We start from the raw sequence: 26,890 nt of genomic DNA on the forward strand, positions 1-26,890 counted from the left end.
TAAGTTGTTATACACAGAGAGTGGTGAGTGAGCAGAATGGACTGCCAGCAACTGCGGTGGAGGGAGATACAATAGGGTCTTTAAAGAGACACCTGGATAGGCACATAGAGCTCAGAACAATAGAGGTAATTTCTCAAGTAAGTACATGTTCGGCACATCATTGTGCGCTGAAGGGCCTGTATTATGCTGTAGGTTTTCTATGTTTCTATAATACAGAAAATAAATTAATTAATGACAGTAAGTATATATACTGTATTAAGTAGTTCAATTAGAAATAGTGCAAAAACAGAAATAATAGAAGTGAGGCAACGTTCTTGGGTTCAATGTCCATTTAGGAATCAGATGGCAGAGGGGAAGAAACTGAGGGAGATAGATCAGCTGGTTGAGGGGTGTTTCAGCATTAACCTTGCACTCAACATTAGTAAGAGCAATGAATTGATTATAGACTTTAGAAAGGGTAAAATGAGGGAACACACACTACTCCTCATCGAAGGCTCAGTAATAGAAAGGGTGCACAATTTCAAGCTCCTGACTGTCAGCATCTCTGAGGATCTAATCTGGTCTCAGCATATTGGTGCAGTTGCAAAGAAGTCGTGAGAGCGGCTATACTTCTTTAGGAGTTTGAGGAGATTTGGTATTTCACCAAAGACACTCACAAACCTCTACAGATGTACCCTGGAGACAATTCTAACTGGTTTCATCACTGTCTGGGATGTGGGGGTGGGGGTGGGGGGATCAAAATAAGCTGCAGAAAGTTGTGAATTCTTCAGTATGAATCTCAATAAATATGACACCAAGAGCTCCATCAATTTACTTGAATAAAAAGTTAAATTTTACTGGATTCTAAAAAAAACAAGTGGTCTGTTCTGGTATTACAGAATTACAGTTGAACAAAGGGAACTATGGAGCTATGAGGGAGGAGCTGGCCAAAGTTCAATAGAATACCCTAGCAGTGGAACAACAGTCGCAGGTATTTCTGGGAATAATGCAGAAAGTGCAGGATTGGTTCATTCCAAAGAGGAAGAAAGATCCTAAGGGGAGTAACGGGCGGCCGTGGCTGACGAGGGAAGTAAAGGGCAGTATAAAAATAAAAGAGAAGAAGTATAACATAGTAAAGATGAGTGGAAAACCGGAGGACTGGGAAGCTTTTAAAGAGCAACAGAAGATAACAAAAAAGGCAATACGCCAAGAAAAAATGAGGTACAAAGGTAAACTAGCCAAGAATATAAAGGACAGTAAAAGCTTCTTCAGGTATGTGAATAGCAAAAAAAATAGTTAAGACCAAAATTGGGCCATTTAACACAGAAACAGGTGAATTTATTTTGGGGAACAAGGAAATGGCAAATGAGTTGAACAGGTACTTTGGATCTGTCTTCACTAGGGAACACACAAACAATATCCCAGATGTAATAGTGGCCAAAGGAACTAGGGTAAAGGATGAACTGAAGGAAATTTATATTAGGCAAGAAATGGTGTTGGATAGACAGTTGAGTCTGAAGGCTGATAAGTCCCTGGGACCTGATGGTCTGCATCCCAGGGTACTGAAAGAGATGGCTCTAGAGATCATGGACACATTGGTAATCATTTTCCAATGTTCTATAGATTCAGGAACAGTTCCTGCTGATTGGAGGGTGGCTAATGTTGTCCCACTTTTCAAGAAAGGAGGGAGAGAGAAAACAGGGAATTATAGACTGGTTAGCCTGACGTCAGTGGTGGGAAAGATGCTGGAGTCAATTATAAAAGAGGAAATTACGACACATTTGGATAGCAGTAGAAGGATCAGTCCGAGCCAGCATGGATTTATGAAGGGAAAATCATGCTTGACTAATCTTCTGGAGTTTTTTGAGGATGTAACTATGAAAATGGACAAGGGAGAGCCAGTGGATGTAGTGTACCTGGACTTCCAGAAAGCTTTTGATAAAGTCCCACATAGGAGATTAGTGGGCAAAATTAGGGCACATAGTATTGGGGCAGAGTACTGTCATGGATTGAAAATTGGCTGGCTGACAGGAAACAAAGAGTAGTGATTAACGGGTCCCTTTCGGAATGGCAGGCTGTAACCAGCAAGGTTCGGTGCTGGGACCGCAGCTGTTTACAATATACATTAATAATTTAGATGAAGGGATTAAAAGTAACATTAGCAAATTTGCCGATGACACAAAGCTGGGTGGCAGTGTGAAATGTCAGGAGGATGTTATGAGAATGCAGGGTGACTTGGACAAGTTGGGTGAGTGGGCAAATGTATGGCAGATGCAGTTTAATATGGATAAATGTGAGGTTATCCACTTTGGTGGCAAGAACAGGAAGGCAGATTACTATCTAAATGGGTCAAGTTAGGAAAAGGGGAAGAACAACGAGATCTAGGTGTTCTTGTACATCAGTCAATGAAAGCAAGCATGCAGGTACAGCAGGCAGTGAAGAAAGCTAATGGCATGCTGGCTTTTATAACAAGAGGAATTGAGTATAGGAGTAAAGAGGTCCTTCTGCAGCTGTACGGGGCCCTGGTGAGACCCCACCTGGAGTATTGTGTGCAGTTTTGGTCTCCAAATTTGAGGAAGGACATTCTTGCTATTGAGGGAATGTAGTGTAGGTTCACAAGGTTAATTCCCAGAATGGCAGGACTGTCATATGTTGAAAGATTGGAGCGACTGGGCTTGTATACACTGGAATTTAGAAGGATGACAGGGGATCTGATTGAAACATATAAGATTATTAAGGGACTGGACACACTGGAGGCAGAAAGCATGTTCCCGCTGATGGGTGAGTCCAGAACTAGAGCCCACAGTTTAAGAATAAGGGGTAGGCCATTTAGAACAGAGATGCGGAAAAACTTTTTCACCCAGAGAGTGGTGGATATGTGGAATGCTCTGCCTCAGAAGGCAGTGGAGGCCAAGTCTCTGGATGCATTCAAGAGCGAGTTAGATAGAGTTCTTATAGATAGCAGGGTCAAGGGATATGGGGAGAGGGCAGGAATGGGGTACTGATTGTGTATGATCAGCCATGATCACAGTGAATGGTGGGGCTGGCTAGAAGGGCCGAATGGCCTACTCCTGCACCTACTGTCTATTGTCTATTTTCTATTGGTAAAAGGATTGCTAGCTGAATCAGAATGCATACTGTATGCTCTGAAAATATTTTGCAGGTTAACAGGGCAGAAGTCATGTGCTAATCACAAGATGTACTTCTTTTCATGACCCGTGCAATTAAGGCATAATCAGCAGACCCTGCACATACCAGAGAGATTTAACTGATAACCTCCTGTGTCCACTTTGAAGCAGACAAAAAGTAACGGGTGAAACTTTTACAGTCATTAAGCGTGTTGGTTGCATATCCTCACAATGCATGTATCTCTGTTGCTGTGGATGCTGCTGGGCAGTTTCCAAGAAGTGGCTTCTCAGTTTCCACGTGCATGTAGCACAGTTTCTGCCCTGCGCTCTAAGCAATGCTGCCCGTCCCATGGTTCAGATCCGACGGTGCTGTGTGGAGCTGAATCCAATCGAGGAGTGTGTGCTGATGTACATGTCATCAACAAACCTTGGAGTGGCCCTTATCACTTACAAAACGTGGACGATCGGGAGCGATGGCCTTTGAAGTTCTTTAATCGCACCTGCAGATGCACAGGTAATAGGCTTTTTACACTTCTGCTTATATACTAGTCATGGCTGCAAATTTTTGATTAGCTCTGCCATCCTCAACATTTTCATTATTTCCTGATGAGTACGTATATCATCTGAGTTCTGGTATCAGCCTTGCATAACTTTCTATGTGACTTTATCTGCTTTAAAATGCATGTCAATTGACAAGCATCGACTTATCAATCCATTGTTTCAAACTTATATAATTTTATTTGGCATCAGCCTCTACTCTGTGAGTGGTACATATTGATATGGGGAACTTGATGCTGACTTTCACTGATGATGCCTGCGTGGCTGAGATAAAAGTGATATAATTTATTCCTATTCCAATTGAATGGTTGTGAACTTCTCTCATTCCTTCTAAATTTCTGTCTCCCACTAGTTAGAAGTCTGATCATTGTGTTTTTCATTATTGATATTAATAATGTGCAGGAAGTCATATATTTCAGGGGAAGTAAAAGGAAATGTAGGAATGGGACACTGTACATTTGGAGCATAGATAATGTTCTCTGTAATCCATTGCCTGGCAGGCTTTAGGATTTAAAACAGATCCTTGGGGCTGGAATGCAAGGGAGCAGATACAGCTGAAATGGCCTACATAGGTATCAATAACAGATGTAAAGCAAGGAGGAGGTACTTCAGAGGGAATAAAAGATCTGTTATGTTTTGTAACTACAAAACATTAAACTAATTCAAAGGAAGGCACGGGAGTCAGAGATATGAGTTTAAGAACATAGAACAGTACGGAACTGAAACAGGCCATTCAGCCCACAATGTTGTGCCGAACCAGCTAAAAGACAAATAACTCAAACACTAATCCCTCCTACCTACACCATGTCCCTATCCCTCCAACTTTCTTACATCCAGGTGCCTATCCAAATGTCTCTTAAAAGCCTCTACCACCATCACAGGCAGCACATTCCACACACCCACCACTTTGAGTAAAAAACTTACCCCTCCCATCCCTCTTTGAACCTACCCACTCTCACCTTCAATATTTGTCCCCTGTCCCCTGCTATTAGACATTTCAAACCTGGGAAACAGATACTCCCTGTATACTCTATCTATGCCTCTCATAATCTTGTAAACCTCTAACTGATCTCCTCTCTGCCTCTGACACTCCAGAGAAAGCAACCATGTTTATCTAGCCTCTTGTGATAGCATATACCCTCTAATCCAGGCAGCATCCTGGTAAACCTCTTCAGCACCCTCTCTAAAGCCTGAATGCCCATCCTATAAAGGGGCGACCAGAACTGTATGCAATGGTCCATTTAGGACCTAACCAGAGTTTTATAAAGCTGCAACATAACCTCTTGACATTTGAACTCAAAGCCCCGACTAATAAAAGCAAGCATTCCATAAGTCTTCTTAACCACTTTATTGATCTGTGTAGTCACTTCCAAAGAGCTATGAATTTGGACCCCAAGCTCTTTCTGCTCAGCAACACTGTTAAGGATCTTGCCCTTAACAGTGTACTGTCTCTTTGCATTTGCCCCACTAACGTGCACCACCTCAGATTTATCTAGGTTAAACTCCATCTGCCATCCCTCTGCCCATATTGGTAAATGATCTATATGATGCTGTATTCTTTGACAGCCTTCTATACTATCCACAACGCCACCAACATTGGTATAATCCACAAATTTACTAATCCACCCATCTACATTTTCATTCAGATTATTTGTATACATGATTAACAGCAGAGGTCCCAGCACAGATCTCTGTAGAACAGCATTAATTACAGACATCCAGCTTGAATAAGTCCCTACAACCACTACCCTATCTTCTATGTGCAAGTTAGTTCTGAATCCAAACAGTCAATTTGCAGCTGATCCCATGCATTTTGGATGGGATCTTTTGGATTAGCCTCCCATGAGGAATTTCATCAAATGCCTTACTAAAATCCATGGAAGCAACATCCACTACCCTACCCTCATCAATCTCTCTCATCACCTCGTCAAAAAACTCAATCAAGATGGTAAGGCACGACTTGCCGTGCACAAAGCCATACAGGCTCTCCCTAATTAGGCCATGGGTTTCCAAATGCTCGTATATCCTATCCCTAAGAATTTTCTCCAGCAATTTCCCTACAACTGATGCAAGACTCATTGGTCTATAGTTCCCAGGATTTTCTCTTGTTCCCTTCTTAAATAGAGGTACAACATCAGCAGCTCGCCGGTCCTAGTCTATGGCTAGAGAGGATACATAGATACTGTTCAAGGACCCAGCAATCTCATCTCTTGCCTCCTTCAATAAACTGGGGTAAATCCCAACAGGCCTGGGGGACTTATAAACTTTAATACTCATTAGGAGGCCCAGCACTTCCTTGACCTCTAAATGCCCTAATGTATGTATACACTCAGCAGTGATATCCTGGTCCTCCATGTTCTTTCCCTTGGTAAGTACTGAAGCAATATGCTCATTAAGTACCTGACTCACATTATCCACATCCAAGCAGAGGTTTCACCCTTTATCATTGAGTCATCCTACCCTCTACCTAGTTATTCTCTTGCTCTTGATGTACGTATAGAATGCCTTGGGATTCACATTAGTCCTACTTGCCAAAGGGTTTTCCCAGCCCCTCCTGGCTTTCCTAACTTCCTCCTTTCATTCTATTCTGGCTTCTTTACACTCCTCATGTGCTTCGTTTGATCCTGACCTTTGAAGCTTTGCATACTTTTCACTCTTCTTCTTGATTTCTTCTTATTATTACTTCCCTGGACATCCAAGGTTCTCTTATCTTTCCACCTCTGTCATTCCTTCTAACAGGAATGTACCTTTCCTATATTCTGTGCAGTTGATCTTTAAACCACTTCCACATGTCTGGTATTTGAGTAATCTTGTATACGATTGCCTCACTTAAAGTCAACCTGAGAAAAGGTGTTCCCAGTTAATGTTTCTTAGTTCCTGCCTAATGGCCCCATAATTTACCCTACTCCAATTTAAAATTTTCTCACAAGTACCATACCTATCCTTATCTATAGCCATCCTGAAAGTTAAGGAGTTGTGATCACTGGTCCCCAACTGTTCAGCCACTGAAAGGTCAGTCAACCTGGCCAGGCTCATTACTCAACACCAGGTCCAGTATGGCCCTCTTCTCATTAGATCGTCCACATATTAATTTCAGAAATGCCTCTTGAGTACATTGAAGAAATTCTGCCTCATCTAAACCCCTTGCACTAAAAAGGTCCTAGTTTATATTCAGAAAGTTTAAGTCCCCAGGATAACAACCCTATTATTTTTCCACATTTCCTTAATTTGATTACATATTATGTGATTGGATAGTCAGAGGCTTTTTCCCAGGGCTGAAATGGCTAGCACGAGAGGACACTGTTTTAAGGTGCCTGGAAGTAGGTACAGAGGAGAAGTCAGGGGGAAGTTTTTTTTACGCAGAGAGTGGTGAGTGCATGGAATGGGCTGCCGGCGACAGTGGTGGAGGCGGAAATGATAGGGTCTTTTAAGAGACTCCTTGATAGGTACATGGAGCTTAGAAAAATAGCAGGCTCTGGGTAACCCTAGGTAATTCCTAAGGTAAGAACATGTTCGTCACAGTTTTGTGGGCCAAAGGGCCTGCATTGTGCTGTATATGTTTCTATATCTGTTCCTCAATGTCCTGATGGCTATTGAGGGAGTATCTGTAGTACACTGTAGTACTGATGCACCATCAATAACTCACACTGAGACGTAAGGCGAGATATCGGCTTTTATTGACTGAAGAAGGAACCAGCAGTGAGCGACCATCATATTACATCCTGGAGAATGAGGCAGAGGATCAGACCTCGATCGCCTTTATACAGGGGCCTGTGGGAGGAGCCACAGGAGCAGTCAGAAGGGGGCGTGTCCAGACGGGCACATAGTTCACCACATTCATCCCCCCCCCCCCTTTGTTTGAAAGAGTCCCCATGTGGCAAAGTTTCTTACAGGTCAAGTCTATCAGGTGGTCGAATCTGTCGCTGCGATCTACGTAGCACCGGCTGTGATTGCACCGATGCCGGCAACATTGGTGATTGCACAGGAGACGGAGGTTGTGCTGGTTCCAGCTCATGCATGTGCGAGGCACCTGGTATATAAGGGTCATGAGGAGTCCATGTAGGGCCTGGTGAGCGCAGTGTCACCTCGGGTACAGGGTTCATAGTTACCGGAGAGTGTTCAGGGTAGTGGTCTGCTGCACCTGCGGGCGCCAGGTCGCGGATGGAGACCGTGTCCACCCGCCCATCAGGTAAGACCATGTAAGCATACTGGGGGTTCGCATGTAGAAGGTGAACCCTCTCGACCAGCGGGGAGTATTTATTGCTCCTCACATGTTTCCGGAGCAGCACTGGTCCCGGGGACATCAGCCAAACTGGTAGAGCGGTCCCAGTGACAGACTTCCTGGGAAAAGAGAATAGGAGTTCGTGAGAGGGGGGTGGGGCCACCATCCGACCACCTGGGCCCTCCAAGGGCTTGTGCTTGGCTCAATGATCCCCTCCCTGAGCAGCCACTGCACCGGTTTACAGTCGGGGTCAGGTTGGCGAACAGCGGCGGGGAAGGGACCTCGAGAGCGGAGAGACTGCAAGTGGTGTCGGTAGCGCAGCTGTCGTGTTGGATGGGATGTGTGTGTCGCTGTGTGTGTGTGTCAGTGGTGATGAAGTCCCACAAAACTGAGGATTCCGGACAGTGAGTGGTGGGAGGGGCCCGTCATATACCATAGTCACACTTTCGAGGTGGCTCTGGAAGTCCAGCCCCAATAGCACAGGTGCGCACAGATTAGGCATGACCAGTAGCGCAAAGTTCCGATACTCTGTGCCTTGCACCACCAAAGTCGCTACACAACCCCCCCCCCCCCCAGATGTCTGTGGAATGTGACCCAGAAACCAAATGGATCTTCTGACTTACTGGCCGTGTTGCGAGTCCGCAGCGTTGCACTGTGTCCGGGTGAATGAAACTCTTAGTGCTGCCCATGTCAAACAGGCATCTAGTCCTGTGCCCCTCCACCCGGATGTCCATCATGGACCTTGCAAGCTGGTGTGGAGCACTTTGGTCGAGAGTTACAGTGGCCAGAGTTGAATCGCCGTCGGGGTACCCGGTAAGCATCGGAGGGTCGGGGGCGGGGCATGCTGACACCGACAAAGATGGCCGCCCACATCCGGGATACTCAGTAAGCATCGGTGGGTCAGGGGTGGGGCGTGCTGACGCCAACAAAGATGGCCGCCCACATCCGGGGTACCCGGTAGGCATCGGAGGGTCGGGGGCGGGGCATGCTGACACCGACAAAGATGGCCGCCCACATCCGGGATACCCAGTAAGCATCGGAGGGTCAGGGGTGGGGCGTGCTGACGCCGACAAAGATGGCCGCCCACATCCGGAGTACCCGGTAGGCATCGGAGGGTCAGGGGCGGGGCGTACTGACGCTGACAAAGATGGCCGCCCACATCCGGGCATGCAAGATGGCGGCCCCCACGTTTCACCCGCAGCGCTGCACTCCGCTCGCAGTTTAGACTTACAGACCTCGGCGAAATGGCCCTGCTTTCCGCAGCTGGAGCAGGTCGTTTCTCACGCTGGGCAACGTTTTTGAGGGTGTTTTTTATGGCCACAAAAATAACAAAGCACAGGTTTCTGACGGGCTGCCGCTGTGGTCGGGCTCGGGGAGCTCGTGGAATCGCGACTGGCAGCGGCGATTTCGCTCGCGGGAGCCGGTGGTGGTGGGGTCTGAGGCGTCCACGGAACCGGCGGGGAATCGCGCGACTGGACAGCGTCGGCATAGTGCAGCGCAGCTTCCAGAGCATTGGCCGTCTCGATCGCTGAGCGTAAGGTAAGATCGGAGTGTTCCAGCAGTCGCTGGCGCACATACACTGACCTCAGTCCCGTCACAAAGGCGTCTCGCACTAGCAGCTCCACATGTTGTTCTGCCGTGAGCGTCTTGCAGTCGCAAGCTCGGACGAGTGTCTGTAGTGCTCGGAGAAACTCGGCGCTCGATTCTCCAGGCTGCTGTCGCCGGGTAGCTAAATGATGTCTTGCGTAGACGGTGTTCACCGGCCGCAGGTACTGTCTTTTGAGGGCGTCCAGTGCCCCTTCGTAGGTCGGCAGGTCCCGGATAATGGAATAAACTTTTGGGATGACCCTCGAGAGGAGAATTCTGTACATAACGGCAGGGTCAGTCGCACAAAGCTCCGCCAAGTATGATTGGAAGCATGCAAGCCAGTGTTCAAAAGCAAGAGCTGCTTCAGGGTCTTGAGGGTCCAAATCCAACCTTTCCGGACGTAAAATGGTTTCCATGTTTTAAAACTTTCAGTCAATAAAATTGATGCACCATCAATAACTCACTCTGAGATGTAAGGTGAGATATCGGCTTTTATTGACTGAAGAAGGAACCAGCAGTGAGTGACCATCATATTACATCCTGGAGAATGAGGCAGAGGATCAGACCTCGATCGCCTTTATACAGGGGCCTGTGGGAGGAGCCACAAGAGCAGTCAGAAGGGGGCATGTCCAGACAGGCACATAGTTCACCACAAGTACAATACCATCAGCGTGATTGCACCCTTCCTATTCATTCAGGTTTACTTTAAGTGATTACTCAAATATTATTGAAATATTGCAAATTCAACACAAGGGTCTATTGCTGGTCCTTCGCTGAATGAAATATCTAAACTCATCATATCCTAGTTTACTGACAATCAAAATGGCCAGGCGAATAAGTTGTAGAGCCTTGGATATCACTCTTCAATTGGTGGAGAAAGGTCCGGTATTATTGTCCATGTTCATTAAATTAAAGATTTTGGACAGAGACAAGGACATTGATAAAACAAGAGTGCAGGTCCTGCTGAAGCAATGTGAACAGCCAGGATGCAAATTAAAAGGGAAAACTACATATGTTATACTACTTGACATGTATAAGTGGGCTTTGGGTCAGTAAGATTAGAAAGTAAGGCTCAAAGATTGGTGTGATAGAAATGGGCCATCCACATGACAACTGAGCAAAGAGGAACAAGCTTCAATTTAAATGAGCTGGGAGCAGGGTCCTAGTAAACAGAATGATTTGGGCTTCAAATAAAATACTAAGCTAAATAGTTAAGAAGAGCATTTCAGTGAAAATAAATTTAGAAAGGTAAAAAGAAAGGTCAGGGAAATACTGCAAAGTAGCAAAATGGGGACACAACAAACTGCGGACGATGGAATCTGGAGCAACACACAAGATACTGAAGGTACTCAGCAGGTCAGTCAGCATCTTTGGAGGGAAATTAACTGTTAATGATTTGGGTTGAGACCTTCATTTGGAGTCAAAGCAGCAAAATGAGTGATGATAGCTAGCGGTTGTTAGGACAGGACAGTCAGAGCAGGAAAAATGGTAAAAAGACAAACTGGAAGGGTCCTCATGTGAATGCACAATGGATTCATCACAAAATATTTGAATTATTAAATTTTCCACACCACCTAACGTATAGTACGGAGACATTATGGAAAAGGAAGATAGATGACCCTTTGGAGCAACATGTTATCACAGTGCCAGCATCGGGGTTCATTTCCCACCACTCTGTAGGAAGTCTGTATGTTCTCCCCTTGACTGCATGGTCAAGGTGCTCCGATTTCCTTCCAGTTGGTAGGTTAATTGATTTTATGGGGTTTGTTGGGCCAAAAAGGTCTGTTACTGTGCTGTATCTCTAAATAAAAAATAATAAAATAAAGAGTGCAATAAATCCAAGAGTGAGAAAGGATCTCATTTCAGAAATGAAAAGGCAGAATCAGTTTGAGTAAGACTAAGAAACAGAAGTGCAAAAAGCAGTGACTGGATTCAATTCTTAGAACATAGAACAGTTTAAACCAGGCACCAATCTTTCAGCCTGCACCATCTATGCCAATCCAAACTAATCCTGTCTGCCTGCCCATTATTATATATCGCTCCATTCTCTGTGCCTACCTAAACACCTCTTCAATGTTGCCATTGTATCAGCTTCCCCCACTACTTCTGCGGCACATTCCAGGCACCTTCCACACAGTTAAAAAATAAACTTGCCTTGTAAATCTCCTTTGAACTTTCCCCCTCTCACCACAAACTATACCCATTCGTATTCAATATGTCCACATTGGGAAAACAGCGCCATCTATCTACCCTGCCAATGCCTCTCATAATTTGATATACTTGCCACCCACCCTCAGCCACTGATTCTGTCCAAACTATCCTTATAGCTAATACTCTCTAATTTGGGCAACATCATGTAAATCTCTTCTGCACACTCTCTAATGCCTCCATTAACTGTGCACAATACTCCAAATATAGACAAACTGAATGCAACTTTCCAGCTTTTACACTCAATACCCCAATGATGAAGACAAGTATACTGTATGCTTTCTTTATCAACTTTATCTACTTGTATTGCAATGTGTGAGCAAAGGACTTGCATCTCAAGATCACCCTGTACATCAATGCTCGGAAGGATCCCAACATTTACTTTGTATTTGACCTCCTAAAGTGCGACACCTTACATCTGTCTGGATTAAACTCCATCTGCCATTTCCAACCGGTCTAAATCCCTGCTGAATCCTTTGACAGCCTTCTTCACTAATTTTGATGCCATTCGCAAACTTACTAATCAGCCCAACTACATTTGCATTCAGATCACTTATGTATATTATAAACAGAGCTCCCAGCACTGATCCTTATAGAATACCACTGATCAGATACCTCCAGTCAGTATAATACCCCTCCATCTCCTCCTTCTGCTTTCTATGCACAAGCCATTTTGTAATCCAATCTACAAATTCAAAACCTTAATTTCCCGACTACCCTTATCCCTTCCAAAGCTACCTTGAAACTTAAGTAGTTACAGTTACTGTCTGCCAAATGTTCACCCCCTTATACTTCAACCCAATTCTAGATTTTATTCCCCAGAGGTGGATCTAGCTCTGCCCTGTCTCTAAATACATAACAATATGCACAAAATGCTGGAGGAACTCAGCTGGTCAGATAGCATCTATGGAAATGAATAAGCAGTCAAATGTTTCGAACTAAGACCCTTCTTCAGGACTGGAATGGAAGGAGGAAGACGCCGGAATAAAAAGGCTGGGAGAGGGGAAGGAGGATAGCTAGAAGTCGATTGATGATGCCAGGTGGGTATGAAAGATAAAGGGCTGGAGAGGAAGGAAACTGATAGGAGGGGAGTGTGGAGTATCAGAGAAAGGAGGGGACCCAAGAGGGGGGAGGAGGTAGGAAGAAAAGAAAAGGTAAGAGGCCAGAGTGGGGAACAGAAGGGGGGAGGGGTTTATTTTAAATTGGAAGGAGAAATTTAATATTCATGCCATCAAGTTGGAGTTGGAGGTTACCCAGATGGAATATGAGGTGTTGCTCCTCCACACTGGAGGCCTCATCTTGGCACAAAACGAGGCATGAATCAATATATCAGAACTGGTCGGTCCCCTCTCCCTACTTTTTTACCCCTTGGTATCTTCCCCATTCCTTTTCATCCTGAAGAGGAATCATGGCCTGAAACATAGACTGTTTATTCATTTCCATAGATGCTGCCTGACCTGCTGAGTTCCTCCAGCATTTTGTGTGTGTTGCTTTGGATTTCAAGCATCTGCAGAATTTCTTCTGTTTCTAATTGCATATGCAGCTCATGAATGCACTTTAGAAATTCTGCCAAATCCTTTCACACCAAATCAATCTCAATTAATAATAAAGAACTTTAAACCCCCTACTACTATAACCGATTTGCTATTACAACTCATTGTGATTCACCTACATACAGTATTTGCTTCTCCATCTCACGCTGACTCTTGAGAGGCATGTAACTTGATATGAACAAAGTAATCTCTCTTTTTTATTTTAATTTTTATCCCGAAGGTCTCATTCGAAGTCTTCTAGAATATATTCCCTACTTATTTCAGAGGTAGATTCTTTAATCATCATTCTGGTACCACGCCCTCTTTAATGCCACTGCCATCATACCTGATGTTCCCACACCTAAAAGCATTGAGATGCCATTCCTGTCCTTCAAAGATGTCTTTGTGATAACTACAATAGCATAATTTTATGCCAATCGCCTTCCTAATTTATTTGCTTTACCAGTGAATCTCCATGCATTAAAATACATGCCAATTAGTTTTGTTGTCCTCCCACATACCTATGTCTGCTCTGCCTACTATTCTGATCTATTTTTTCTTCTGTTTGATTGTGCCTCTCTCCTGGCTCTACATCTATTTTGTGTCTCCTTCCACTGCCAAATTAATTCAAAACCTTGCCATCTATGAGGAGATGTAGAGAGGGCTTGACCCAAAACCAGAATAGCTGATACAATTAGCAATGATCGATAATTTTAATAATACACTGCAACAATAACAAGTCACCAGAGGCCACAAAACAAGAGAGAACAGATACTAAACACTACAGGTATCAAGCAAACTGAAGGCTAGGAGCAACTGGTTCAGGCTGACTGGTTCGATGTGCAAACAAACACTGCGGATGAGAGTTGGGTTTAAATAGGCCGCAGGTGATGAGTTGGAAATGAGTAGCAGGTGACTCCCGTTCATTGGGTAGAGACAGAGAGGTGCCTGCCTTGTAAGTAACTATATAATCTGCTTTGCATTTTCAAAAATGTCTCTAAATCCTCTTTAAATTAAATAGTTCAAAGGTGCATATTGCTCCTAAGTGTAGCCAATGTAAGACTCACAATTTTTTTTTCCTCCAGAGTCAGATTCACATTTATTTATTTATCACATGAACATGAAACATACCGTGACATGTATCATTTGCATTAACAACCAATAAAATCTGAGCATATACTGGGGGCAGCCCGCAAGTGTCACTACACATTCTGGCACCAACATACCGTGACCACAAGTTTCACACAAGCAATAGCAACAACAGAACAATAGCAATGAAACAACAACAATAAAACAAGTTCATATCCTCCATCCCAGCCACCCACCCATGCACTCAGACAGATTTTCCTCCAGCCCCACCATAGATCGTCTCCAATCTCCAGAGGACTCAGGTTTACAGGCACTGAGGCTTCAATTTCACCAGTGGACTTGAAGACCCAGGGCTCATCCTCATTGGTCTACTGGCCTGACATCTGACCACAGATGCCCTTCATCCCACGTTGACGTTACCGGCCTTAGAATGCAGAGCATGGAGCGGAGGCTTGCCTGTCCTCTAACACCCCCAAGCCCCTGTTCCTAAACTCTTCTCTCTGTCCCAAAACCATTCCTACAAACTTAAAAAGCAACTAGGTCTGAGCCACAGCCTTGATGTAGATCACAGTTCAGTACCATCTTGACCAGATTGTTCAGGATCAGAATGGGTTAATTGCGGTTCAAAAATTAAATGAGATATTCTAATAATCACTCAAGTTGCTACCTTATGCTGTGTGGAATTTAGGAGTTGAATCTAATAGACCATCAGAAATGGGCCAGGAAAGTTCAGGAATGTCAAATACAAAATATAACTATAACTGAAAAGCAAAAAACATAGCAGTTGCTAGAAAACTGAAGTAAAGACAGAAAATACTGGGAATACTAAGCAAGATCGGCCGTGGCTCTAAAGAGAGTAAATTAATGCTTCAGCTTGATTCCTTTTGAAATATCAAACAGGGATACAGATGAAAATTATGAAAATATTTGTGATTGGTTGGAAATCAAGTGAGATTAAATGATACAAATAAAGTTGTGGCTTGAGGAGAGCTTATGAATCACAGTTAATCTGTCTGGTGATGCAAGTCACATTTCTATCAGTATTCATCTGTAGGATAGGACAACCTGTGAAATGGGCAATGCAATTAGGGTGAATTGCACTGCAGAATAAAGTTAGGTGATGCATTTTGGTGGTGAGAATGAGGACAGGAGAGGATCAAATATGCTCTTCTAAAAAGAGATGCATGGGATAAGAGCCATTTATTTTTTCATAAGTCATTGAAGTGGCTATGTTGACAAAGTGCAAAATAAGGCATAGACAAGTACAGCTTTAACAATGAAGGCATTGAGTATAAAAGCAGAGAACTTGTTCTGAACCTTTATGAAACACTGGTCAGGCTTACCTGGAGTATCAAGTTCAAGTTTAATTATCATATAACCATGCATGAATACCTATGAATACAGCCAAATGAAACAGCATTGCTCTGGGACTAAGGTGCAACCAACAGTCTTACACAGCACAAGGTACATGTGAGATAATGAGATATCTTCAATATACAGTCACACAAAAAAATAGCAGAAATCTGCAGTCGACCACAATACAGCTAGTTTTCTTCCGAGCGAACACTGGAGAGCAGCACCAACTCCAGCTTGGACACCTGCCACACTGACTCTGGTGGAGCCTCTTTGCTGGGTGGCTGTAAACAGGAACACTTTTATAAGAATGTTTCCTTGGAAGAGGAACTGTAAGTAGATGGATAGATTAAAAATTTTAAAGCAGATAGAATGACTGAGAAGAGAATTGAGAGGTGTGTAAAATGATGAGGCAGCTGGACAAAGTTGGTAGTGGGAGGGATTGAGAACAGACATCAAACAAAGGAGAAGAGAATTGGGAATGATGTGAGGAAAGATGACTGGAATCTAGAATCAAGTGCCCTGTGGTGGAGATAGGTTACATTGCAGCCTTAAGGAATAAGATGACTGATTTTAAAGCAGAGAAAAAAAAATAGCAAAGCTGCAGGAAAAGAGCCAATGGCTTGTATTGGAATTCTCTGTTAGACAGCCAGTACACACAATAGATATGACCTCCTCCTGTTCTGAAGCTATTTCGTAATTCAATGAATTATAAAAGGATGGAGGAAAACAGAGAGGAGAGTGAGAATAGTTCAATAGTTTTGCAGCCCTGTGGAAGGGCTGATTCTATGCTGGTGCCACCGACTGAAGTGTCATGGGAGGGAATGGCGGATCAGCTGTTGGAGGCTCTGTACTTGGCGAATTGTGCTGTCTGTCTCTTTCTGTCTCTCTCTCTCTTTCTCATTGTTGGGTGAGAGATTGCTGTCGAGTCTCGGGTCACAGAACTCAGGAAAAAAAAAAGGTGACAAGCTTCTAACACCATAACTCAGTGAGTTGTTTTGTTCTGTCTCCACTCTCACAGTGAAAGGGGATACCTCTTTTCCCCTTTATTAGGGCGAGAGACAGAGACAGAGCCTGCAACATGTCGACTTATCGGGTAAATGATTAGTTTTTGTTCTACTGCAGATCATGGTCTTTCTTGGGGTCTTTGCTATTGCTTGCTTGCTTGGTGGGTGCTGATGCTTTTCTATGGATGGGTGGGGGTGAGAGAGGCTCATTGCTTTGCTGTTGCTTGTGTGTGGGAGTGAGCGTAGGGGGCTTTGGAGTTCTAATGTTTTAACTGTCACTCATTCTTTGGGGCACTCTTCTGTTTTCAGGAATGCCTGCAAAGAACAAGAACTTCAGGTTGTATATTGTATACATTTCTCTGATATTAAATATAACAATGGAATAGAATCAATGCTTCTATGTTTCTATGTTAGAAGAACATACAAGTTCTGCAGCTGCTGAAAATCTAACATTAAATAAAATGCTTGAACTATCCAAGTGGGAATGGGATGGGGAATTGAAGTGACAGCCAAGAGTGACTTTGAGTTTCCTGATACCTATCACTATAATTCCGTGTCCCATTCTGGTTAGCTGTCTTTGGCTGTCATGTTATCCCATCAAAGCTCTAAAACAGTATTTCATCTTCCATCTAGGTTCATTATAGCCGTCAGGATTTAACCGTGAATCAACAATTTTGGATAACCATATTGGCTAGTTAAGATCAAAGGTCAACAGCCCCCCTCTTTCTCCCTCCACTGATGCTGCCTAAACAATTAGATATTTCTGCATTCTTTTTAATTTTAGATTACAGGAAACGAGTGTTTTCTATGCAATTTTTCCCTTTTTCCTGTGTCCTGTTTCCACTTTATTCGAATGAGTTACAATAAAAAAGACTTTCAGCTTCCCTTTCGTGACCATCTCCTTTGGTCTCCATCCTATACTGATACTCACTTTTCTGCCCTTAAGCGTTTTCTCTTCTCTGCAATCTAAAACATGTCTAGTTACCGATTTTTCCAAGTTCTAATGAAATGTCATTGACTCTCTTTCTTTCCTTTCACAGATACTGCCTAACCAGCCAAATATTTCAAGTGTCTGCTGGTTTTGTTCTTAATGAATGTAATGTCTTCTCTGAAATGGGTGGAGTGTTGTTAAGCAGGGTTAATAACTCTGAAGTCCATAAAGTTTTTATTCTAGCAGCTGAACAGCTATATGCTGTTGTCAATGGGGACAACAATTTTCCATATTTGTCAAATCATTTCTCTTCACTTAAATAGGAAACTATGCTGGATACAACTGTGGTGAATGTAAATTTGGATGGACTGGCTTGAACTGTGATGTGAGAAAACCACCAGTGATAAGAAAAAATATTCTTTCACTAACTCCTGCAGAGCGAGAGCAGTTTTTGGATGCATTAGATCAAGCAAAAAACACAATCCATCCAGATTATGTCATCACTACCCAACACTGGCTGAGTATACTGGGGCCTAATGGAACTCAACCGCAAATGGCAAATGTGACAATATACAATTATTTTGTGTGGCTTCATTATTACTCAACAAGGGATACATTGCTGGGTTAGTTTACTCTTTTTATATTTGTTTTAAGAAAAGTATCCTTGATAGTATCTCTATAACCAATGTTATACTGAAGTAAATTAACAATCTTGCTGCAACATTGAATAAGTAATTCATTTATAAGTTATAATAACATATTAGCACATTCAACACACGTGACAATGGATATACAATGATTACTATATCTGGTTTTCTCTTTTTTACCTGTGACAGGTCAGATGTATTTTATGGAAACCATAATCACAAGAGATTCTACAGATGCTAGAAATCTTGGCAACACACACAAACTGGGTTTCAAGAGACTGCAGATATTGGAATCTGAACCAAAATGTTCCTTTGGCTCTCCCCCTTCAGCCTACTACACCCAACACATCATTCTTCGTCATCTCCTCTAACTACAACGTGACCTCACCATCAGGCACATCATTCACACCCTGCTTCTTTCTGTTTTCCACACTCTATTCGTGATTTCTTGTTTCGTCCATCCCTCCCATCTCCAGGAATCTCCCCTGCAGCATCTGTCCCTACATCTCCCCTGCAACATCTGTCCCTACATCTCCTTCCTCACCACCATTCAGGAACCTAAACAGCCCTTCCAGGTGAAGTGGAGATCCATGTAGATCTCCTCCAGCTTTGTCTATTACACTTGCTGCTCTCAATGTGACCGTTATAGTGGTGAATCGAAGGGTAGACACGACAACTGTTTCTCTCTATGACATCTCCAGGTTGCAAGCTATTTTGAGTCCCCTTCCCATTCCCACATGACCTGCCTGTCTTCAGCTTCCTCCTCTGCCCAGGTGAGGCAGAACGTGCACTAGAGGATTAGCACCTTATATTCTGCCTGGCTAGTCTCCAACATATGGGATGGACATTGAATTCTCCAATTTTAGATAACCTGCCCCCCACACCCCTCACCCATCCATCCAGGACCTTTCACATACACCTAATCTCCAAACACATCCACCCCTACTCTTAAGTATCAGTCATTTGTTTCCATTTCCCTGCTTAGTTAAATTTGCCTATCAGCCATTGCCTCTACCCACACAGTCCCCTAAGTCTTCCCCCTACTGCTCAAATCTGCCCACTGTCCCTTCCTGATCTGCTACTCATCACATTTCTGACCTGATTGCAGTATCTGCAGACATCTGTTGTCTCTATTCATCACCTCCAAGTCTCTGTTGCTATCTCCACCCCACCCTCCCCCTCAAACCTGGTTCCAACAGCAAATCAGCCCCTCCACATCCAGATCTACCGTTTGATTGTCCCCTTCTGTCTCACCCTTGACCCTGACATTAGAAAAATACTACTTATAAAAAATGATTAGTGAGGCAGAGAGAGATCTGTATTTACTGACAATACCTTTAATGTTTAAACTAACAAGTATGTGAATTCATATACTAAATACCTTGTGTGCACACCCACTAAGTACAAAGAACAAAGAACAATACAGCACAGTACAGGCCATTTGGCCCACAATGTTGTGCCGATCCTTAAACTCTGCCTCCCATATAACCCTCCACCTTAAATTCCTCCATATACCTGTCTAGTAGTCTCTTAAACTTCACTAGTGTATCTGCCTCCACCACTGACTCAGGCAATAGATTCCACCCACCAACCACTCTTTGAGTAAAAAATCTTCTTCTAATATCCCCCTTGAACTTCCCTCCCCTTACCTTAAAGCCATGTCCTTTTGTATGGTGCCCTGGGGAAGAGGCACTGGCTGTCCACTCTATCTATTCCTCATAATATTTTGTATACCTTTATCATGTCTCTTCTCATCCTCCTTCTCTCCAGAGAGTAAAGCCCTTGCTCCCTTAATCTCTGATCATAATGCATACTCTCAAAACCAGGCAGCATCCTGGTAAATCTCCTCTGTACCCTTTCCAATGCTTCCACATCCTTCCTATAGTGAGGCGACCAAGTATCCCTGACTCTTCTGAATGGTTGAAGAATAGCAAAAGTATTACCCAGCAAAGGAGTTTACGCTGGCCAGGCATTCCTCGTTGTCCCGATTCACTCCCCATTTGTTTCACGCAGGGTTGCTCATGCTTGTATCTGCAATGGTTATTCTTCAAAGTTACCGCTACTAGTACACATGAAGTATCCACTTTTATATCCATTCCTTATCAATTCAAATATTGCATTCCAGTGTCGTTGGCCACAGGTCACACGTCTGTCCTTTAACACCTTGTTATTGGCTCTGCTCCAAGCCAGCATCCATTTATTGTCCTCTTCCCATCAAGTGACAGTCAATAATTTATGGCTCTTTGTTCTAAGTCAGCAATGAGCTCAAGTCACTTCAGGCAGGCATCAACCCCAACATTCACAAACCTGCATGTTATAGCCAACCAAAGAAGATCTCACAAATAACTTCTTGTTTCGAAATGATCTCCAGTCCAGCAGAATACCTGAAGTATCATTGTGTCTTCTTTAGTACATCAATCAAGCCCAGCATGTCAAGCCCACAAAATGAAGAATGGACTGTTTTCACAAAATGGCACCTCCATCCCCAAGCATGTGTCAAGAACAAAGACAATTAGTCTGTCTGCATCCACTGTCCTTGATTCATTTGAATTCACTAATTTGTAGATAGACATTCTTTCTGACCAAATACCCTCACCTTCACCTACTGCCTATCTCCTCTTTGCACTCTCAGTCCTACTGAAGCTTCTCATTGCCAAAGTGTCAACAATCTTCATTCCACAGATGCTGTGTAACCCATTGAGTTCCTCCAGCTGCTTGTTACTTTTTGCTACAGGAATAATCAGTTCTACCATTCATTTAAAACTTGAATGATCAATACAACTCCATTTTCTTGTTTTTTCTCTATATTCCAAACCAAAAGCACATTGTTGGAAAAGAAACCATATTCAAGCATACACTATACAGGTTTCCTGTTGCCTTTTGCTTCCAAATACTCTTAAGAAAATTGAATAGTTTTCCAAACTGCTGGAAAATTCCAATAAAATTACATCAATTATGCAAAGGATCCTAAGTTATATTTAATGTTCTATATAACCTTTCGATGGTTTCCACAGATTTTCATTTAATAAATTTAATGCTGTACAATATTCTTTATTCCTGTAGGACCTGGCCAACCATTCAAAGCTATTGATTTTTCTCATCGAGGTCCATCGTTCCTTACATGGCATCGATACCACCTGATGTTACTGGAGAAAGATTTACAAGTTGGTATTCTGTAATCTGGATTAAATATTATGGTAAATTGCTTTAGGTTAGAAATGGGTTTATTAACTCTGGAGTATGGTGTTCCCTTTGTGAATCTTCTCAATGTCTGATTTTGAAAGTTGGAAGTTCAAAATAAATTATGGTCAAAGTGCATATATGTTTCCATGTACAACCCTAATAATTCATTTTCCTGCAAGCATTTACAGGAAAAAAGAAATACAATAGAATTTTATGGAAAAACTATGTACAAACAGACTGTCAGGATCTGTGGAGATCTTAAGGTCACCATCAACCCAGTACTGATGGTAGATCAGGATATCCTCTATCTGGTTCACATAAAGGAAGGAGATGAGTGGCAGATGGCATCTGAAGGGCACTATGAGTATCTCAGACAAAAACTCATTTCAGGGAGGTAGCACCATCAATTTGCAGGAGGCTCCCGGGAGAGATGGGATGTCTGCAACAGAGTAGCTCCTTAGCAGCTAGTTTAAATAACGTTAGCTACGCTAGTGAATGAATGACGCATGTTAAAGTCACCTCAACAGTGATTTAACCCACCATGGGCAATAGAAAAGTCACTGTTGCAGACAGTGCAGCAAGCAACACTCATTATTTTTGACCCCTGTTAGGCAGGGGTACACTTTAGTGTAGTCTGGGGTGAAGTACATATTATATTTTCTTTTTTTGGAAATGTCTTGCCATGTCTCGCTCGCTCTCTGTCTGTCTGTCTCTCTCTCTCTTTCTGTCTCTCAAAAAAATCAATTTCTGGGATATTATATATAATTTTCAGGCATCAGGGAGCCACTATCAATATGTGGGAGATTCCCGGAACTTCCGGGAGAGGTGGGATCTCTGAGTATCTGGGCATACCCTTTGGTCTTGTGAATGTGCTAGCAGTTTTCCAGGCCTTTATAAACAACATACACCCAGATGCTCTCCATAAGTATACCTTCATCTACTTGGACGACATCCTAATTTTCTCAAAGTCCATAGAGGAACATGTTGCTCATGTCAGAGATATCCTAAAGAGGCTTCTTGATCACGGACCTTACATCAAGCTTGAGAAGTCTGAATTTCACATAACCACGGTTTCATTTTTGGGTTTGACGAAGCTGAACGAGAGGAGCAGCTTACCATGTCAAGGTAATAGCAGCAATTCATTGGGGAATCAACACATTTGCTTGCAAGGCCCAGGGGCAAGGGGAGATTCCTCAGAACAACCCACTAATTCGGCATTCATTCTTAGTCCCATCTAGTCTCAGGTTCTTCAATGGGGACATGCATCAAGAATGACCGCTCTCCCAGGGATTGCCAGGGGCCTTATGTTTATCATTGGTTGCCCAGAATGGCAGAGGAGATCCATCAATATGTAAAGGCATGTGAGATGTGTGCTCAGAACATGGAGCTCAGCACCCAACTTCAAGGCTCCTTCACCCTCTGCCTGTTTGGGACAGGCCATGGGCTCACACCTCCATATACTTTCTCACGACTCTTCCTCCTTCCAACAGGAAGACCATTATCATGGTAATTGTGGATTGTTTTTTGAAGGTCTGCAGATTCATTGTCTTGGACAGACTACTATCTGCAGTGGAAGCAGATGAAATTTTTTTAAATAATTTTTTTTAATTGAATTTTCAAATGGTTACAGAAGGGAAAAAAATATCAACCCCTCCACTTCCCCCCTAACATATCCCTGTAGAAAGAAAAAAAAAGAGGAAAAAAAAGAAAGAAAGAAAGCCTGGATACTGGAAGATCTCCACATGCTCCATGGAGTTCATAAAAGCTGTAGTGTAGCGGTGTGCTACACGCAGCGCTAAAATTACGACACGGAGTCGGTAACTGCAATCGAAGGAAAAAACTTTATTCGAAAACTTCAGCCTCACTTTTAAGCCTCTGTCAACCGGCCCCCCCATGGCGAAGAGGCTCCAAAGCTCTGTGCTCGCAAACCCCCGTAGGCTATCTAATTGTGAGTCGGTTCGGATACGCTAGGAAATGAGTCGCCACATAACCCCCCCCCAGAACCGGCGATACACCCCCCAATGTCCACAGTCTGGGCCAGAACCTGCTTGGGTGGTCGGCCTCTGCGCCAAGGCGCCGGAAACTCGGCCGGTTGCGCCAGGTCCACATGGGCCGGCTTGAGGCGGTCCACCGTGAAAACCTCCTCCTTCCCCCCAACGTCCAGCACGAACGTGGACCCGTTGTTCCGGAGCACCATAAACGGCCCCTCGTATGGCCGCTGCAGCGGTGGCCGATGCCCACCCCTTCGTACAAACACAAACTTACAGTTCTGTAGGTCTTTGGGTACGCAGGTCGGGTGCCGCCCATGCTGTGAAGTGGGTATGGGGGCCAGGTTACCGAGCTTCTCGCGAAGTCTGCCCAGGACTGCAGCGGGTTCTTCCTCTTGCCCCCTTGGGGCTGATAGGAACTCCCCGGGGATGACCAGGGGCGCGCCGTATACCAACTCGGCCGACGAGGCGTGCAGGTCGTCCTTGGGCGCTGTGCGGATGCCGAGTAGGACCCAGGGAAGCTCGTCCGCCCAGTTGGCTCCTCGCAGGCGGGCCATGAGGGCCGACTTCAGGTGATGGTGGAAACGCTCCACTAGCCCGTTCGACTGTGGGTGGTAGGCAGTTGTGTGGTGCAGCTGAGTCCCCAAAAGGCTGGCCATAGCTGACCACAGGCTGGAGGTGAACTGGGCGCCTCTGTCGGAGGTAATGTGGGCTGGTACACCAAAGCGAGATATCCAGGTGGCGATCAGGGCTCGGGCGCAAGATTCGGAGGTGGTGTCGGTGAGCGGGACTGCCTCTGGCCATCTTGTGAACCGGTCCACGATAGTCAGGAGGTAACGCGCTCCGCGCGACACTGGCAGGGGGCCCACGATATCCACATGAACGTGGTCGAAACGCCGGTGGTCAGGATGGAACTGCTGCGGTGGGGCTTTGGTGTGCCGCTGCACCTTGGCCGTCTGGCAGTGCATGCACGTTCTGGCCCATTCACTGACCTGTTTGCGGAGTCCGTGCCAAACGAACCTGCTGGAAACCATCCGGACAGTTGTCCGGATGGAGGGATGCGGCAAGTTATGAATGGAGTCGAAAACACGTCGCCACCAGGCTGTCGGGACGACGGGACGGGGCTGGCCGGTGGCGACGTCACAGAGTAGGGTCCTCTCACCTGGGCCCACGGGGAGGTCCTGGAGCTGCAGACCGGAGACTGCGGTCCTGTAACTCGGAATCTCCTCATCCGCCTGCTGTGCCTCTGCCAGCGCCTCAAAGTCTACCCCTTGGGAAAGGGCATGAACGGTAGGGCGAGAGAGCGCATCCGCCACGACATTGTCCTTACCCGAGACGTGCCGGACATCCGTTGTGTATTCAGAGATGTAGGACAGGTGGTGTTGCTGGCGGGATGACCAGGGGTCGGATGCTTTCGTAAACGCAAAGGTAAGCGGTTTGTGGTCCGTGAACGCGGTGAAGGGCCAACCTAGGAAGTACCTGAAATGCCGGATTGCCAGGTAGAGCGCCAACAGTTCCCGGTCGAAAGCACTGTACTTAAGCTCAGGTGGTCGCAGGTGTTTGCTGAAAAACGCCAGGGGTTGCCAGTGACCTGCAATGAGTTGCTCCAGCACCCCACCGACTGCCGTGTTGGATGCGTCCACTGTGAGGGCGGTAGGGGTGTCCATTCTGGGATGTACTAGCATTGCGGCGTCAGCCAAAGCTTCCTTCGTTTGAACGAAAGCGGCGGCGGACTCCTCGTCCCAGGTAATGTCCTTGCTCGGACCTGACATCAGGGCGAACAGGGGGCGCATGATCCGGGCAGCTGAAGGGAGGAAGCGGCGGTAGAAATTGACCATACCTACGAATTCCTGAAAGCCTTTGATCGTGGTGGGTCGGGGAAAGTGGCGGACCGCATCTACCTTAGCGGGCAGAGGGGTTGCCCCGTCTTTAGTAATTCTGTGGCCCAGGAAGTCAATGGTATCGAGTCCGAACTGGCATTTGGCAGGGTTGATTGTAAGACCGTACTCACTCAGTCGGGCGCAGAGTTGACGGAGGTGGGACAGATGCTCCTGACGACTGCCGCTGGCTATGAGGATGTCATCCAAATAGATGAACGCGAAGTCCAGGTCCGCGTCCATTAACCGCTGGAACGTCTGTGCGGCATTCTTCAGGCCGAACGGCATGCGGAGGAACTCGAAAAGGCCAAACGGGGTGATGAGAGCCGTTTTGGGGACGTCGTCAGGATGCATCGGGATTTGATGGTACCCTCGGACAAGGTCGACCTTGGAGAAGATCCGTGCGCCGTGCAGGTTTGCCGCAAAGTCTTGAATGTGCGGCACAGGGTAGCGGTCCGGTGTGGTAGCCTCGTTCAGCCTGCGGTAGTCGCCGCACGGTCTCCAGCCCCCCGTCGCTTTGGGCACCATGTGCAGGGGGGAAGCCCAGGGGCTGTCGGACCGCCGGATGATCCCCAATTCCTCCATTCTCTGGAACTCCTCCTTCGCCAGTCGGAGCTTGTCCGGGGGAAGCCGCCGAGCACGGGCATGGAGGGGTGGTCCCTGGGTCGGGATGTGGTGCTGTACGCCGTGCCTGGGCATGGCTGCTGTGAACTGCGGTGCCAGAACCGATGGGAACTCCACCAGGACCCTGGTGAAGTCGTTGTCGGACAGCGTGATAGAGCCGAGGTGAGGGGCTGGCAACTGGGCTGCACCCAGGGAGAACGTCTGAAAGGTCTCGGCGTGTACCAGTCTCTTCCTGGGCAGGTCGACCAGCAGGCTGTGAGCCCGCAAAAAATCCGCACCCAGAAGCGGTTGGGCTACGGCGGCCAGTGTGAAGTCCCACGTGAACTGGCTGGAGCCGAACAGTAGCTGCACCTGGCGGGTGCCATAGGTCCTTACGGTGCTGCCATTCACGGCCCTCAGGGGGGGACCCGGTGCCCTGCTGCGGGTGTCGTAACCCGTCGGAGGTAAAACGCTGATCTCAGCCCCAGTATCGACCAAAAACCGGCGTCCCGACCTATCCCACACATACAGGAGGCTATCCCGATGGCCAGCCGCCGTAGCCATCAGCGGCGGCTGGCCCTGGCGTTTCCCGGGAACTTGCAGGGCGGGCGACAACGGCGGGCTTCTGCGCCCCACCGCTGGTGGTAGAAGCACCAGTGTTCATTGGGCCGGGGGTTGGCGGGCTCTGCGGCCGGGCCTGGACTGGTTTGCTGCTGGGAGCGTGGCTGGGAGATCCGTGCGATGGACGCCCCGCTCACCTTTTTGGCGTTCCACAGCAAGTCCGCCCGGGCTGTCACCTTCCGGGGGTCACTGAAATCCGCGTCAGACAGCAGCAGGCGTATGTCCTCGGGCAGCTGCTCCAGGAATGCCTGCTCAAACATGAGGCAGGGTGTGTGTCCGTCAGCCAGAGACAACATCTCATTCATTAAAGCCGATGGAGGTCTGTCGCCCAAGCCGTCCAGGTGCAGTAAACGGGCAGCCCGCTCGCGCCGTGAGAG

The 26,890-nt window shown here is 45.7% G+C and overlaps 2 protein-coding genes across 2 annotated transcripts in view; one reads left to right on the top strand and one right to left on the bottom strand.

Annotated features, from left to right (window-relative positions):
• The first annotated feature begins 994 nt into the window (after positions 1-994).
• The window catches only part of dct (dopachrome tautomerase), a 64,273-nt gene continuing 38,377 nt past the window's right edge, over positions 995-26,890 (top strand). The window contains exons 1-4 of the mRNA XM_059970363.1: positions 995-1,251; positions 3,377-3,621; positions 17,918-18,217; positions 21,305-21,405. Coding sequence (XP_059826346.1) covers positions 1,118-1,251; positions 3,377-3,621; positions 17,918-18,217; positions 21,305-21,405 — 780 coding nt within the window. The 5' untranslated portion in view covers positions 995-1,117. The remainder of the gene's footprint in view (positions 1,252-3,376; positions 3,622-17,917; positions 18,218-21,304; positions 21,406-26,890) is intronic.
• Positions 8,985-11,928, bottom strand: LOC132394338 (uncharacterized). The gene is made up of 2 exons (XM_059970364.1): positions 11,533-11,928; positions 8,985-10,063 (listed from the first exon to the last, which is right to left on the bottom strand). Exon 2 carries the CDS (start codon positions 9,888-9,890, stop codon positions 9,168-9,170), a length of 723 nt encoding a protein of 240 aa, XP_059826347.1. The 5' UTR covers positions 9,891-10,063; positions 11,533-11,928; the 3' UTR covers positions 8,985-9,167.

This window comes from Hypanus sabinus, chromosome 5 (genome assembly GCF_030144855.1).
Source record: "Hypanus sabinus isolate sHypSab1 chromosome 5, sHypSab1.hap1, whole genome shotgun sequence".
Lineage (NCBI taxonomy): Eukaryota > Metazoa > Chordata > Chondrichthyes > Myliobatiformes > Dasyatidae > Hypanus > Hypanus sabinus.